This window comes from Eublepharis macularius, chromosome 14 (assembly GCF_028583425.1).
Source record: "Eublepharis macularius isolate TG4126 chromosome 14, MPM_Emac_v1.0, whole genome shotgun sequence".
Lineage (NCBI taxonomy): Eukaryota > Metazoa > Chordata > Lepidosauria > Squamata > Eublepharidae > Eublepharis > Eublepharis macularius.
This window is the reverse complement of record NC_072803.1, coordinates 65,274,575-65,291,287: the sequence shown is the minus strand read 5'-3', so window position 1 is coordinate 65,291,287 and position 16,713 is coordinate 65,274,575. Positions and strand designations below refer to the sequence as shown.

At 47.5% G+C, this 16,713-nt stretch overlaps 1 protein-coding gene across 1 annotated transcript in view; it reads right to left on the bottom strand.

Moving 5' to 3' along the window:
- The window catches only part of DBH (dopamine beta-hydroxylase), a 49,958-nt gene that overhangs the window by 23,017 nt on the left and 10,228 nt on the right, over positions 1 to 16,713 (bottom strand). Inside the window, exons 3-5 of the mRNA XM_054997280.1 lie at positions 16,440 to 16,700; positions 4,273 to 4,449; positions 2,584 to 2,686 (exon numbers count right to left, since the gene is read on the bottom strand). Coding sequence (XP_054853255.1) covers positions 2,584 to 2,686; positions 4,273 to 4,449; positions 16,440 to 16,700 — 541 coding nt within the window. The remainder of the gene's footprint in view (positions 1 to 2,583; positions 2,687 to 4,272; positions 4,450 to 16,439; positions 16,701 to 16,713) is intronic.

Here is a 16,713-nt window from a genome sequence, read left to right as displayed (position 1 = left end):
TCCTCAAGGCCACTCTACAAAGGTAACATTTAATTGTGCATGTAAAGCTTGGGTGCTTTCTCCTAGCTGTCTAAAATTTGGCACAAAAGGCTCTTTGGGCACGGGATACACCTCCTGAGAATTCCATTCTATTTGGGTGGGAAATGTGTTTCCCAGTGAAACCAATTGAAAGAGCTGCCTGATTTCCTATTGTTTTCGTTCTGATACTAAAACAACTGAACCAAGTTTTTTAAAGAACTGGGGATTTTTTGCATATTCCTATTTTTAAGTTAAATTTGGGGCTTACTGGATTTTTTAAAAAAAATCAGACTTGAGTTTGCAAAAGAGAGAAAGAAAGACACGTTACAAACCAAGTGGGAGATTTTAGGATTATGCGGTGTGCACTCTTCACCGGGTAATGTAACATCTTTTTCTGCCCAAGGCTGTAATTAGCAGCAAATTCTAGTGGAAGATGCTGTACTGGCATACTCTGAGTCAGCTTGAAATGTCACTGCAGCATAATGGCCCTCTGGGTACCAATATTCTGCAAACTGATAGGGTAAGGGAGGTAGAGGGGCTTGAAAGTGAGCGACAGTCAGAAGCCCCTTCCCCCACTACCAATTATTCTTACACACACACACCTATGCCAGATCCCAAGACGTTTTCTAATGCAGTGCACAAGAGCTGAACAGACCCCCACTTTTTGCCATAGAGCTGCAATTACAGGCAAAGCAGCACCTGTAGAATTGCTCACCTGGCCCTCATGGGACTCCTGTACCACTTCTAACCCTTAAGCCTGTAGCACCTTAACTTTCTCTGCTGCCATACAGGGATTTCTCCATTCTAAAATGCAGGTCCTTCCCCTTCCATAAAGTCAAGATAACAATGTGTGCAGCTGCATGCATTTTGGGAGTTTTGCTCCGGGTCCTAGGCAGCAAGGCCCCATCAGAATGCACTTGTAACCTCCTATAATATTTCCCCATCCAACCACTTAGCTTGTTTCTGCAGTTGAGACTTGAGACCACTCTGAACCAGCTTTCTTTAGGGGGTGGGTTAGTTTCTAACTATTTTAAGTTTGTCTCCAGGTTTGGCATATTAAATGGATAAGAATAGTTAGGGGACTGCTACTGGATAAAATGAAAACACCAAGCCCCATTATTTATAGCTGAGTTGCTTCCCAACACTGTGTGTGATATGACTGAACAGCCACACATATGCTCCAATTTTATAAAAATACTCTTGGAGACTCAAGGAACCAGCAGTTTCGGATCTATGCAAATGTGGTTGCTTTGTGTTCCTTTTCTCTCTCTCTCCAAAGACCTGCCTCTGTCAAAAAGCAGTGAAACGGTGAGCTCTTGCTCCTGGCTCATTATTTGGAAAGACACCTCCTGGGCTCTACTGCTCCAAGCTCTTCTGTTCTTCAGCAGCCGAAGGAATAGTGAGGAAGCAGCAGCAGCAGCTGCCTGGCAGGCAGATGGGCTTGGGTGATGCGTAGGAGACGCTTTCCTCCAGAGATATTTTGGTTCTGTTAGTTGAGGACCCCCACTCGCTGGGGATGAGAGAAGCTTAATCTCAGTCAAAAGGCTGCCAACTTTTCTGGCAGAATGAACAGCTGCCTGGCAGCCAGAAATTCAACTAGTGAAGCTTCAGCCACCCACCCACCCCTTTCCTATTGCAGGAAAGTTTCACTTGCTGAATTTCTTGAGCACATGAGCCTTGGAATGGAGTGGAGAGTGCCCTCAAGTCATAGCTGACTTAGGGCAACCCCCAGTGGGGTTTTCCTGGCACGAGACTAACAGAGGTGGTTTGCCATTGCCTGCCTCTGAAGGTCTTCGTTGGAGGTCTCCCATCCAACTCCTAACCAAGGCCAACCCTGCTTACTTCTGAGATCTGATAAGGTCAGGCTCACCTGGGCTATCCAGATCAGGGCGCCTTACTAGAGGAAATTGTGGCAGTCAGACTCCCGCATCTAAACAAAAGAATATGGGTTCTAGCTTCTCCTTTTCTAAAAGAGCCACACAGTGGGGCCTCTCCTTGCTTCCTTCAATGTGAAGTCTTCTGCTTGAACCCTAACCTGAGAGAGAGCAAGTGCAGTCTGCTCTTCTGTTGCCCTATTCCTCCCTACTCCTGTGCTTTGTTCCTCGGGCATCTCTCCTTTGTTCTGTTCCCCATTGTAGACATTTAGCCTTTGGGGATTTTTTTGCCACGTTACTGGTGATCAGAAATAAATAAAGACAGAACCCTCCCCTTTGCCACTACACCATCGTCCTGCATCCCTCCAAAGCCCTGTTTGTACAACTTTCTGGCCACACAACTCGCACCTGTCCTTGAAAGTCCCAAGTCCCCACTTCCATGGTTTACCAAGATGCCGAGATTCTTCCCAGAGCCAGGCAATCCCACTTCCTGCTTCAAGCAGTCCAGGCCGCAGCTTCTTTGCACCACCCAGTTCTGTTCTGCTGATGATGGGAGCAGGCCCATGTTTGTTCTCCTTCCCAGCTGCTGCCCCCTTTGGTTTTGCTTTGTCCCTGGCACCCTTGCCATGCCTTTATTCTCATTTTGGTTGAGGAACATGTCAGTGCTGCCATTGGTGCAGATGTTGCTTACCTTTGAACTCCAGGGGATTGTGATAATGAACTTCCAGGCGGAGAAATCTGGACGACCTGGGACCTCCGAATGCAAGTCCTGCATCTTCTGGATAGTAAAAGGCCTGCAAGGAGAGAGCTAGTGGAACAGTGGGCCAGATTTGTCCTACTCCCAGAAGGTCCCAATCCCAGCCACGAGGACAAAGCCGCAGGGAGCCTGTGCCTTGGAGCACGACCAGGCCGCCTGCATGCAGCAAGACTCAGCCATTCAGATCCCACTTCTAAGCAGGCCGCACAGGTGAACCATGAACAATTTAAACCCACCACAGAATCTCACCAGCCACAGGCCTGGTGATCTTTGTGCAACCTTGCCAGACACATCAAGGAGACCTGCCCCAGAACTTCTGACCCCCAGAGGGATCCACAAGATGACAGACCCCCCACCCCAACAAGCTGTGGGCTGGAGCCTGTCACCAGGCATAACCCAAAGCTGAGCTCTTCAGCTCACTGGAGCAACAGCCTGTTGCCCTTGGAGCTGCCTATGGCCTAGCAGAGCCAGGGCCCTGGACTAGTTCTCAATGGAAGCGCCTTTTCCGCTGATGGAACTAACAGCACCGAGGGAGAACTGGAGTTGTGACAGAGGAATGAGATGAAAGGGTTAAACAACCCCTTCTCCTCTCTTCCCGCAGTGCTGATTCCGAGTCTTCCAGGCTGCTCATTACCGCTTTTAAAACCGGCAAGTGAGGCTAATCTTGGCTCATCTGTGGTCTGACCTGGAGGCGGAGGCGATTGCTCCTTGCTTGGGCTGTCTCACTCCAGCCTGCAAGTGGGGGAAGGCGATATGATGATGGCCTTCCCTCCAAAAGCAATTTCCCTGCTTGTAGAAAATTAGCATTCCGTATACACAGGAGTGTTCTCTCCAATGTGAGCCCACGCCTACATTCGGAAGAAGCCAATCCCAGGTGCAGTGAAAGCCAAACCAGAGGCCAGAGTGGCTGCCGTGTTTGCTTCACCATGTGTACATTTTCACATCAAAAGAGCTGGCATAGTGTACTGGGCAGAATATGGGACTAGGATCTGGGACAGCCAAGTTTGATTCCCCACTCTGCCATGGAAACTAGCAGGGTGACTTTGGGCCAGTCACTCACTCTCAGCCTAACCTACCTCACAGGGCTGTTGTGAGGATAAAATGGAAGAGAGGAGAATGATGTCAGTCTCTTTGGGTCCCCTTAGGGAGAAAGGCAGGGTATGAACAAAGCGCACGAATAACAATAAAAAGGCATGTGGGTGAAAAGACGGAAATCTTCCTCTCCTCCATCTTACTTTCCTCCCCAGGCAATTTTCTTTCAGTACATCTATTCCCAGCCACGGAACTGGGGTGGGGTGCACCCCAGTTCTGCGGTGGCAGCTACTGTGATGGACCCACAAGAGGATGGCCTCTGGCTCTGCTGTCTGCTCCCCCAGTGTGATACCTGCTGGGCCAGTCTCATCCATTGCCACCCGTTATGTTCCCACAGACTCTCTGTGCCTCATCACCAATGGGATCTAGCTAAGACTCTGATTTCCCTTGACCGAATCAAGACTTCTGACTGACTTCCGTTCAGCAGCAGAAATCAGCCCCTCAGTAAAAGCTATCAACTAGGTTGTTTCATTTAGGAAAGAGAAATGATAAAATTAGAGTGGCAAAAGGAAGGGGTGCGTTGACCTGTACCTGTGCTCCCATTGCCCAGGCTGCCAGCACGTGCCTGCAATACTTCAGGCGCTCCGGCTTCATCTTAGAGTCACAAGGCCCACTGTAATGTGGGAAGGTGTCGAACTGCGTGGTGCACTGGAAGACCTCCATGTGGTGGACAAGAGCCTCGTTGCCCTCGGTGATCACAGGTTCATACTGCAAAGGTGAAGAGGAAGAGGAAGGAGTGGTGACTATAGATATCTTTGAGGCTCTTCAGCACCACAGGCTGTGCTCTGGCGGTCCTCAGTCTTGCTCAAGCGATATTCACCTCAGAACGAAGATAGAGGCAGCTTCTCAAGTGCCATCTCAGCAGGACTTGGCTTTGCCATGGGTGCTGAGCAGGGCTTTTTTTCTGGGGAAAGAGGTGGTGGAACTCAGGGGGTTGCCCTCGGAGAAAATGGTCACATGGCTGGTGGCCCCGCCCCCTGATCTCCAGACAGAGGGGAGTTCAGATTGCCCTCCGTGCCGCTGGAGCGGTGCAGAGGGCCAGCTCAGCTCCCCTCTGTCTGGAGATCAGGGGGCGGGGCCACCAGCCATGTGATCATTTTCAAGAGGTTCCAGAACTTCGTTCCGCCGCGTTCCTGCTGAAAAAAAGCCCTGCTGCTGAGGCTTGTACATACCAGCAAATCAAATCCCTTCCTGGTGACTTTTTTAAAAAACCTACTATGTTCTCTTGTTTATCCCTTCTACACTCAAAATAATTAAGTCAATTTTTTAAAAGACAGTGGCCTAACTGTTCCAGAGCCATGTTGCAAGTGGGCTATTGATGGCACAGGCAGTGTTCTGTTAGTAAGTGCTCAACCCAACCTTTAGAGACCCAGCTTGTGTAGTGATTAGAGTGTCAGACTAGGACTCAAGAGACTCAGGTTCAAATCCCTGCTCAGCCATGGAAGCTCACTGGGTGACTTCGGGCCAGTCACACACCCTCAGCCTAACCTACCTCACAGGATTGTTGTGAGGATTAATTGGAGGAGTGGAGAACTATGTAAGCAGGTGGGATAGGAATGAAGTAAAATGAAAAATAACATGAGCTGAGAGCTAAACCATACAAGATGAATTACATGAGGGTGCTCAAGTGAAGGGAGACCAGTGTCTCTGCGCAACTGCTCTTCATTAGCAGCAGCCATTACCCGTAATATGAAGGTGCCAAAGGAAGTGGGCTCTATTGCTTCGCCAGCCCTTATTAACGCCACCAGGGACTGAACTTGCTCGGAGGCACCTCTGTTCCCACCGGTGCTCTCTCCCATCTTTCCACACCCTGCCTTTTAGCCACTTGGGGAATGGATGTTCTGCGGGCAGCTGTGACTTTCAAATCTGCTGCATGCCCACTTTGTTCCCCCTCCTTCCGACAGGCGAGGCAGCAGGGTCTGACACACAGCTGATGACTCAGGAATTTTTACCGGAATGGCCCTCCGGTCTGATTGACTTTTCCCCTCATTAGTTCACTTCTCACATTTCGCTCTCATCCTGTCAGGACTAAGGCCTACTTGTCTTAAGGAGCACTGAAGTTGTGACATGAGAGAAGCTCGCAAAATCGTGAATGGCTTGGAGAGAAAAGATATTATTTCCTCCCTCCCTCAATAACTCAGGGCCACTCAAAGAAGTTGACTGGCAGGAAGTTCAAGGCCGAGAAAGGACGTGCTTCTCTAGGCCCCACATAATAAGTAACGTATGGAGTCCACCGATTTAAAATATTTCTTCAAATGGTTAGACAAAATAATGGAGGATAGCAAGTACTTGCTCAGGAATTTTATTTGGTTCATTTTCATTACTTTTCAAACAAATCTATTATTAGAGCCAGTCCAGTTCATAATTATACTGGGTTTTTATTCTTGTTGTTTTCAGTGGGAAACACATTTCTCTCTAGAAGAATTTCCCCTTCCCTATCCCCACCCATTTGAAGCCGGCTTGTACCCCTCACCCTATGAGTGCTTTCCGCCAAATTTCAGGCAGATGAAGAAAAGGCCCCTATTTTACAGACTTTTAAAATTCTCACTAGCAGAGCAAGTACAGACAGCCACAAATTGGCCTGCACACAAGAGTTTCCCTCCTTGTCCTGATACAAAAGTGGAAAGCCAAAGTAGAAACATGGGCGAGGGAGACAGATCTTGCCCCCCCCCACCTCCCCATGCCATATAGTACCACTTACTGTTGATTTTTTTCGCCCAATCTAGCTGCCTTCCATTACAAAGTTGGGCTTGGAGAAAAAATGATTCAGCCAGTGTTGTAAGTCAGAAGAGGTGACAAGGATTAGCTCCCTTCATCCATGTTACATTAAAAAAAAAACTAGACCCGCTCCTCAACTTGTGTTCTTTACACATGACAAAGAGGTTGCCTATCTAATGGGAGCTTAGGAATAGGGAACAATTTGCACTGGGAAATAATATAGCTGCTTTCCCATGAAATTTAATAATTACTGACTCTCATGGCAAAATATGTGGGATCTCTTGTATCTCATCCGCTTCAGCCCTGGCCCTGTCTTTTGGTAGGGGAGGCAAATAATTTGACTCTATTCCACTCCTCCCCCCCATCACAAACTGTGGAGAGAGAGGATATCGTCCCCCCAACCCACTCGCCCTTCTTCTCTGTAGCAGCCTGTCTGTCTTCCAGAGGATATAAGCAAGTTTGTTGCTTTTCTCTCCCTGGACACTCTTGGGTTTTTACACAGAGGAGGAATGTGCATCATCTGCCTCTATTCTCCCCTCCCCCCCCCTTGCCCAGTCTACAGCACCTGCCTTCTGAGAGTCCAGAAAAATATTTGCAGCCAACAGCACAGAGAACAGAACTGCAGCCAAACAGAACTCATTTCTATTTATCTGTTATAGAATCAAGAAAACCCTCTGAGCCATGATGAAAGGAAAGTGGAAACATTGTCCATAGAAGTAGCTAAAGAGCGAGAGTCCAGTAGCACCTATAAGACTAAAAAAAATTGCGGTAGGGTAGGAGATTTCATGAGCCACAGCTCACTTCATCAGATACAGAAGATTCTTCAGAAGTAACTAAGGCAACAATCAGCTTCGACTGATACATCAGCTGGATCATGCCTTTTGTCAGTTAACTTACCTGTGAGTAAAACTCTCCCTCCTGCTTCTCTTCCATCACCTTGTGGAAAACAATGATCATTTGTGGAGATTTCTAAAAGATGTTTTTAACGATTGGATTATTATATTAAAGATAATTCAGAATACAAGGGATTTGATTCAGATTTTGATTTGTTAATATTCAAATGCACATGTAGGTTTATTAGCAGCTATTAGCCATGTACACTAAATGATCCTTGATCATAAGCAGTAGACCCCCAAGTAAGGGGCAATCTGCCGGGGAGGACTGTTGACTTTGTGGCTCTGTTCATGGGCTTCCTAGGACATTCATGCCAAAGATATGGCTGTTCATGGGAAAAGTCTGTAGACTTATTTGGCATTGGAAATGGAATGAAAATTTATAAATAATGTTGTCAGCCCTTGATAAAGCTATATTCAAAATGATAGTCTTTGCTGGCATTGGATTTGACAGGTGGGGGCCGTGGGGGGCATTCAGCCTTCTCCGTTGTGCCTATGAGAGAAAACCCCATTATATCGATGTGCAATATCTCCTATGTGGAAGGATTCTCATCTATACAGTCTTGTGAAGACCTATTTCATCTAATTGGATTGAATACATCTATATGTGATATGGACTAATGGACTACTGGTAATATAGTGGAACAGCATCTTTAACATTTCTGCTCGGCCATTATTTTGGTGGTGTTAATTTGGTGAATTGTCTTTGAAATATTTATTGCGGCATAACATTAACTTATATTTATAAATTCACATGTCACTTTAAGCACCTAGCACTTTATATTTAAAAAATATACAAAATATTTTTGTAAATCATTTTATGATATTTAGTGAGACTATTTATTATTCTATTGGAAATTATTGCCCCGGTTGGGTTTCTTCTAACCTTTTTGTCTTAGTGCTGCTTTTGAAAGCCAAATGTTAAACGAGATCAGTGGAGGCAAATGTGTCAGTGCCTGTGCCGCCCCCCCCCCCCCACCAACTCAGTGCTTCCAGCTCCCTCCTGTCTGCCTCTTTACGGTCCTCATCAGACAGTCCTGGGAGTAGCAGGCTGTTAACTAGTCAGTTAGCCTCTCTTATCTTTGTTTAACTCAGCACTGCAGGCGAGCAGGGGCCCCAGTTCATTATGCAGGAATAGCCACCATTATGGCTCCCTTTGGGACCCCATTTGGTCAACATATCTGTAAAAATCAATTGGCTAGGCTGGTTAATTTTTCTTCTTTCCCAGTCAAAGGAAATAAAGAAAAAAAACTGGCCAACCAGTAGGGTTGCCAGGTGTCAGCTGGTGGTGAGCAAAAGGTTTGCTTCTCTACCCACCTGATGGCAATCAGTGGGAGGAGACAGGCTAACTGGCAATCGCCTGCCACAGGCAGGCACCTAAAGCAAAAGGACCTGCATGCTCCCTGCACAATGACATCACTTCTGGATGTGATGTCATCACACAGGGTGTAGAGAGAGCACATATGCTTCATGCCAGGCTGGTTCCTTAAGAAAATATATCCTTTCAGGCTGTTTCTTAAAGAATTAGCCCTGGCATGAAGTGCAATGGAAGTGGAAGTGATGTCATCGTATGGGGAGCAGGAACTGCATGTGCATGGATCCGTCAGGCCACTGCCACACACCCCATGCCTCCCCACCCGCTCAGTCTCTTGCTGTTACATAGGGAGACTTGGCAACCCTACCAACGGAGGACTCTTTTCAGAGGGAGAAAGTTTCCGGCTATCAAATTGGGTGGCCAACCTCCAGGGGGAGCCTGGAGTTCTCCTTGAATTATAACTGACCTCCAGACTACAAAGGTAGGGTTGCCATTGCCAACGCCAGATTGGGAAATTCTTGGAGATTTGGGGGCTGGGGCTGGGGTGGGCATGGTTTAGAGAGAGGAGGGACCTCAGTAGGGTATCTTTCTAGATAAAAGGCAAGCTGTATTGGCAATGACGCATATTTTATCATGGTCCGCCTGCGCAGAAGCACCAGGATAAAACTTGACACCAATATGGCCTCCAGAGGGCGGGATGATGGGCTTCACCTCTCAAGGGCAGGGAAGAAAACGTTTGGAACGAACCTGGAGAACTTCATCAGGAGAGCTTTAAACTGATGCCGCAAGGGGCAGGGGACGATCGACATGGCGACTTCAATGATGAAGTGAACACAGCGGGGACCCACCTGGGTAGGAAAGGTCAAACGAAGGTACAAGGCTACAAGTGTTTATATACCAATGCCCAAAGTATGGGCAATAAGAAAGAAGAGCTTGAGCTTCTATTGCAAACAGAGGGCTATGACATAGTAGGAATTACTGAGACTTGGTGGGATGATTCCCATGACTGGAATGTGCTAGTGGATGGGTATGAGTTGTTCAAGAAAAACCGGAAAAGTAGAAGAGGAGGTGGAGTGGCATTGTATGTGAGGAGAGGGCTTGATTGTCAAGAAGTTATGGAGAATGGGGCGGACAGCCCGGTGGAAAATATATGGGTAGAAATAAGGGGAGGAAGGACAAAGGGTATTATTGTTGGAGTCTGCTACAGACCACCCGACCAGCGAGAAGAAATGGATGCTGCCCTCTTTGAACAAATTGGCAGAGTATCCAGACATCAGAACCTTGTAATTATGGGTGACTTCAACTTCCCCGATGTGTGCTGGGAGACAGGCTCAGCAAAGCGTCATGAATCACGCAATTTCCTGACCTGCCTGGCCGATAACTTCCTTTTTCAAAAGGTGGAGGAAGCTACAAGGGGTTCGGCCATACTAGACTTGATATTAACCAACAGGGAAGAATTGGTAGATGAGATGAAGGTGGTGAGGACCTTAGGGGGAAGTGACCATGTCCTTCTTGAATTCCAGTTGCTGTGGGGAGCCAAGGAAGTTCGTAGCCAGACTCATAGGTTAGATTTCCGTAGGGCCAACTTCGATGAACTCAGAGGCTTGATGAGAGTCATTCCGTGAGGGAGTGTGCTGGAAGGAAAAGGAGCAAGTGAAGGGTGGGCCATTCTCAAACACGAGCTTTTGCAAGCTCAAGCCTTCACTATCCCAGCAAGACGGAAACATGGTAAGGGCTCCAAGAAACCGATGTGGATGCACAGAGAGCTCCAGAATAAGCTAAGGGAGAAAAAGGAAATGTTCAGGAAATGGAGAGAAGGACAGACCTCTAAAGACGAGTATATGAGGGTTACTAGGTACTGCAGATCAGCCATCAGAGAGGCCAAAGCTCAGTACGAGCTGGGTCTGGCCAGGAGGGCTCGCTACAACAAGAAAAACTTCTACAGATATGTGAGAAGCAAACGCAAGGTAAAAGAGGCAATTGGACCACTGTTGGGAGTAGATGGAGAAACTCTGATGCAGGACAGAGAAAAAGCAGACAGGCTTAATGACTTTTTTGCCTCTGTTTTCTCCCTGAAGAACTCAGGCACATCTAGAGATAGTAGAAAATGTGGCAGGACACCTGAGTGGCGAATTGACATTGACAGAGAGGTAGTGGAGAGGCATCTGGCTGCACTGGATGAATACAAATCCCCTGGGCCGGATGGGGTGCACCCAAGAGTGCTGAAAGAACTTTCCAGAGAACTTGCAGAACCCCTGTCCATCATCTTCAAGGCCTCCTGGAGGACTGGGGATGTGCCACAAGATTGGAGAAGAGCAAATATTATCCCAATCTTTAAGAAAGGGAGGAAGGATGACCCGGGAAACTACAGGCCGGTCAGTCTGACTTCTGTTGCTGGGAAGATATTAGAACAGATTTTAAAGGGATCATTCTCTAAGCATCTGAAGGACCGCTCAGTGATCCGGGGAAGTCAGCATGGTTTTGTTCCTAACAGATCCTGCCAGACCAACCTGGTTTCCTTCTTTGATCGAGTGACCAGCTTACTGGATCGGGGGAACTCTGTTGACGTGATTTATCTGGATTTCAGTAAAGCTTTTGATAAGGTCCCCCATGACATTCTGATGGGCAAACTGGAAGACTGTGGAGTAGACTATAGGACAGTTTGGTGGATAGGGAACTGGTTGGAGGACCGCACACAAAGAGTGGTGGTCAACGGTGTTTCATCAGATTGGAGGGAGGTGTCCAGTGGGGTGCCGCAGGGCTCAGTTTTGGGCCCGGTACTTTTCAATATTTTTATCAATGATCTGGATGAAGGAGTGGAAGGGCTGCTCATTAAATTTGCTGATGATACCAAATTGGGAGGGGTAGCAAACACCGAAGAAGATAGAATTAAAATTCAACAAGACCTGAAGACTCTGGAGAAGTGGGCAGCTGTGAATAGGATGCAATTCAACAAAGACAAGTGCACAGTATTACATCTGGGCCACAAAAATGAGAAGCACAAATACTGGATGGGGGATACACTTCTGGGCAGTAGTATATGTGAAAGGGATCTTGGGGTAAGAGTGGACTGTAAACTGAATATGAGTAGTCAGTGTGATGCGGTGGCAAAAAAGGCTAATTCAATCCTGGGTTGTATCAAAGGGGCCATAGTGTCGAAATCGCAGGAGGTCATAGCCCCTCTCTATACTGCCTTGGTCAGGCCACACCTGGAGTACTGTGTGCAGTTCTGGAGGCCTCACTTCAAAAAGGATGTGGACAAAATCGAGAGGGTGCAGAGGAGAGCGACAAGAATGATCAGGGGTCTGGAGACTGAGCCCTACGAGGAAAGGCTGAGGGCCTTGGGAATGTTTAGTTTGGAGAAGAGGAGGTTGAGGGGGGACATGATTGCTCTCTTTAAATATTTGAAAGGCTGTCATTTGGAGGAGGGCAGGGAGCTGTTCCAGTTGGCAGCAGAGGGTAGGACGCGAAGCAATGGGCTAAAACTACATGCACAAAGGTACCAACTGGATATTAGGAAAAACTTTTTCACGGTCAGAGTAGTTCAAAAGTGGAATCAGCTGCCTAGGGAGGTGGTGAGCTCCCCCTCACTGGCAGTTTTCAAGAAGAGGCTGGATGAATACTTGTCAGAGATGCTTTAGGCTGATCCTGCACTGGGCAGGGGGTTGGACTAGATGGTCTGTATGGCCCCTTCCAACTCTATGATTCTATGATTCTATGATTACCGGGCGAGGTGACCCATCCCTCTCGCAGATTCTGCCACTGCGAGAAGGCCAGGGGAGCTGGCCCATCCCTCCAAAAGGCATCGACGTGGCGACAACCCCAGTGTTCCTCTGCTCCATTTTCTGGGGCCAGCTTTTTAAAAAGCAGGCTCTGTTGCTAGTAATGCCATAAAATCCACCCCCAAAACAGCCATTTTTGCCAAGGGAATTGATACCTGAAGGTCAGTTGTAATTCCTCGGGATTTTCAGGCCCAACATGAGACCTGGCACTGACCTCTAGGGCATCTTCAAGTGCATGCAAATTGTGCACGTGCTCCTGGCATGGCACAATGATGTCACTTCTGGGAGTGATGCCATCGCACAGGCCCTGGGAGCGCTCCCAGGCTTCGCACCAGTCCAATTTGGGCCCCCAAACAGGCCAAGTCCACCCAGCGGAAAGCCTGGGGGCACTCCCAGGGCCTGTGTGATGGCATCACTCCTCGGAGAGATATTGTCATGCCATGCCGGGAGAATGCCCTGGGAGGCCTGTTCCCAAGCCGCCTCCCCCACTGGCCGGGGGAGTGGTGGCGGGGGAGTGGGGAGTCCAGCAACCCTCTTGGCAACCCTCTCAGAGATCCATTTCACTAGAAGAAATGGCAGCTTTGGAGGGCAAATTCTATGGCATGGCATCTCATTCTCCCTGAGCTTCCTCCCTAAAACCTACCCTCCTTTTGCTTCACCCTCAAATCTCCAGGAATTTCCCAAACCAGACCGAGCAAACTTACTCAAACACCAATGAATTAGTATACTGTCTCTTTAAGGCCTCCATTTTCTCTTCGGAATAAAGTTTAGGCTCTATATGCTAGAATGAATCTATGTCAGAGCTGGGGTTTTTTTGGAACCCTCGTGCCTTACTCTAGCTTGGGCTGGTTGCATGGAGTTAATTGCTCAGTAAAAAGAGGCAGCCTTTGACTTGTACATGTGGCCAAAGACCTCCTTGCTTTGTTTTATTTTACAGCATAGAAAATGAACTGTTCATCTAGGGGGGTTGGTGAATTCTGGGTTAAATGAAGACCTGCAGTGCTTATAACTAGGGGTGTGCAATTCGGTATTCTGATTAGGTTAAAGTTACCGAATCAGGGCCATTTAGTTTTTTTCCGGTATTACTGAAACTTTTTCTGAATACCGAAAAATTTCGGTAATACCAAATCAGAGATTGCTGAATCGATTCGGCCATTGTTTTCAATGAGAAAACCTTCTCCCGGCTTTCTGGGAGTCGGGGGGGGGGCATTTTCTGTCCGAATCACACCAAACTTGGTGGAGACCTTCTCCTAACTCTCCTCTAACTACCCCCAAGTTTATTTCTTGAACAGCTTTAGGTTACACAGCAGGGGGGCACACCAAAGGGCATGCCAGCAGTATCTTACACAAAAATAACACAACTCACTTCACATTAAAGAATCACCCAAAACACAATTCCTGTCAAAAACACTTTATTTCTTTAACTGCTTTAGGTTACACAGTAGGAGGGCACAACAGGGCATAAAAGCAGTCTACTACACAAAAATAACACAACTCACTTCACATCAGAGAATCACCCAAAACACAATTGCTGTCAAAAACAGTGAAGTGAGTTGTGTTATTTTGTGTAGTAGACTGCTTTCATGCCCTGTTGTGCCCTCCTACTGTGTAACCTAAAGCAGTTTAAGAAATAAAGTGTTTTTGACAGGAATTGTGTTTTGGGTGATTCTTTAATGTGAAGTGAATTGTGTTATGCCCCTGAAGTTTGGGGCCATTTTGCATGCAAAATGCCACCCCTAGCCAGACAAGCCTCTCTTATTTCCCCCATAGGCAATAGTGGAGTGGAGGTGGATAGGGGCACCTTCTTTGGGAGGCCATAAAATGGCCCCCAAAGTGGAATCTGCCTGAAACTTGTTGGAGGGTGGGAGGACAGGTGGGAGCAGGTCCCCTGAAAGTTAGGTGAATTTAGGTGAAAGTTAGGTGGCAAAATGCCACCCCAAGCCACCTAGAAAGAGGACTTGTTTTTCCCCATAGAGAACCATGGAGAGTGTAGGAGGATGGGGGCTTCTTGTTTGGGGGGGCATAACATGCCCCCCCAAAGTCCAATATTTCTGAAACCTGTGGGGTAGTTAGAGGAGAGTTAGGAGAAGGCCTCCACCAAGTTTGGTGTGATTCGGACAGAAAATGGCCCCCCAGACTCCCGGAAAGCAGGGAGAAGGTTTTCTCATTGAAAACAATGGCCAAATCAAGCCGAAAAGCCAAATCTATTACCGAAATGTGAATACCGAAACGGTTTCCTGATTCAGTTAAAACCAAATCAGGTTTACCGAAATAGGCAGGCCTTGCACACCCCTACTTATAACCTGCTTTGTCTCCCAAACATTACTCTATTGAGTGAGGGGGGGGGTTAGGAACAGGAGGGGGCATGGCAAGGTTTCTTTTGAATATTGGGTACTCCTACTGTTATGTAAAACACATTGTTTTACATTAGGTCGGCACCTGCACAGTAATCAATGCTTACATATTTCCCAGTATCATCAGGGAGGAGGAAAGGGGCAAAACCAGACTCCGTTGGCTTCTCCTACCATTAGCTCTGCTATACTACCATGGACTGTCTTGTGCCCCACCAGCATCAGTGGATATCAGCTGCCATTGGACTCGTGGAAGAGAGACCTTTGTAAAAACTGTCAGTTTCCATTCTAGGACAGGTGCAGGGGGAAAACTTCCTCCCTCCCCCCCCCCCGGTTTCTCAGGGGGATTTTGTACATCTCTTCTTTTTGCCTAATAAACTGCTACCCCTTCCCCCTCAAAAGACCAAGATTTCCAAGAAGATTTTTAACCTTCTTACTGATTAAAATGGGCTGAGAAGTGAATGTTGGAGAGTGGAAATAGGCCCCCTACCCCCATGTCTATTCTGCACCAAGATAAAAATTCTGTGCCAAGAAAAGCTAGATTTTTCATTTTGTAGCAATTCAGTCAAAGGTACCCCGACCACTAGAATTCCTCTGACGTCCCCTTGACCTGAGAGGTTTCTCTGGATAATTGCCACAAACTTGAAGACTAGAATCTTGCTAATTAAAATGAAAACTGAGATTCACAGAGCGAAGAACTCTGTAGTTTTACGGTGCTTGGCAGACCCCACAGAGTGCTCGTAGCTCTGATCTTGGGTGCATGACTCCCAAATGTTTTGTAGGGATTACAGGAGTTGCTTCAGCTGCCAAAAGGTTGGAGCAAAAGCTGAGAAATCAACTATTAATGATCAGCAATCAGCTTGGAGGAACTCATTCCACAGAGCAAAGCAAACGAATTAAACTTGCCATCACTAAAGGATCTGACCCAGGGAAATTTTCTTCCAAACCCACCCAGACCTGAATTAATAACCCAAAGGGATTGATTGATCGACAACTGATTGTTTCTATAGCACCTGAGGCAATTAGACACTATGCTGAAAAGCAGACTCAATGTCACCTCATCCACATGCTTAGCATCTCAATAAGACAAAAAACAGGTGGGGAGGGGGTGGGGAGGGCAGGCACCAGAGACCACTTAGACAATACCAGCATGGACAAGTGAGGATGTGGGCCCCAACAGCAGCAGCCAGGGGTCTAATGGGTGAGAAAAGCAAGGGAGAACAGGGAAAAGATGGAGATGGAAGATATAATTTTGCCATTATGGAGGGCTGGGGAAGAGAAAAGAGGGGTAAAGGTAGAGAGCGAAATTACAAACTAATGAATTGGAGCAAGAGACTGATGGCATTCGAAAGAATCCCGAGAGCCAATGTAGAGAGGAGAAAAGAGGGGAAACATGGTCGTAACAATGAACAGACTAGATTGGGCAGATGGAAGAAGCCAAGGCAAGGCAAGGGCTTTGAGAGAAGGAGCAGGGCTACGGAGAAGGGGAGCCTTCCCACATGAAACAACAAGGGCAAGAGTTCTGTACCAAGAGAGGGAAAGGGGCACGAGGGTAAAGCAGCAAAGTGACTATCGGGGCCCAAAGTGATGCCGTGGACCTGTGAGCAGCCAGCCAGCTCTGGCTCGCTCCGCCACCTACCATGACAATGTGATGCTTTGCAAAGCCATCAGGGAGCTCAGTAACATAGCACCAATATGTGGTCTCCTGGCCGGGTATGACCAAGTCAGGTGCTCTTATCTCCATGATCTCCAGGTCCCCAGGCAGTTTGGGAATGCTGATCTTGGGTTTCAGCAGCTGCACCCTTTGCAGTCCTTTCTGGAGCACGGCCGAAACATTGATTGCTTGAAGGGAAGAAACTGGTTTCTCCAGAATCCCATAGATCAGGTGCACAGTACCATCCTAAAAGAAAGGG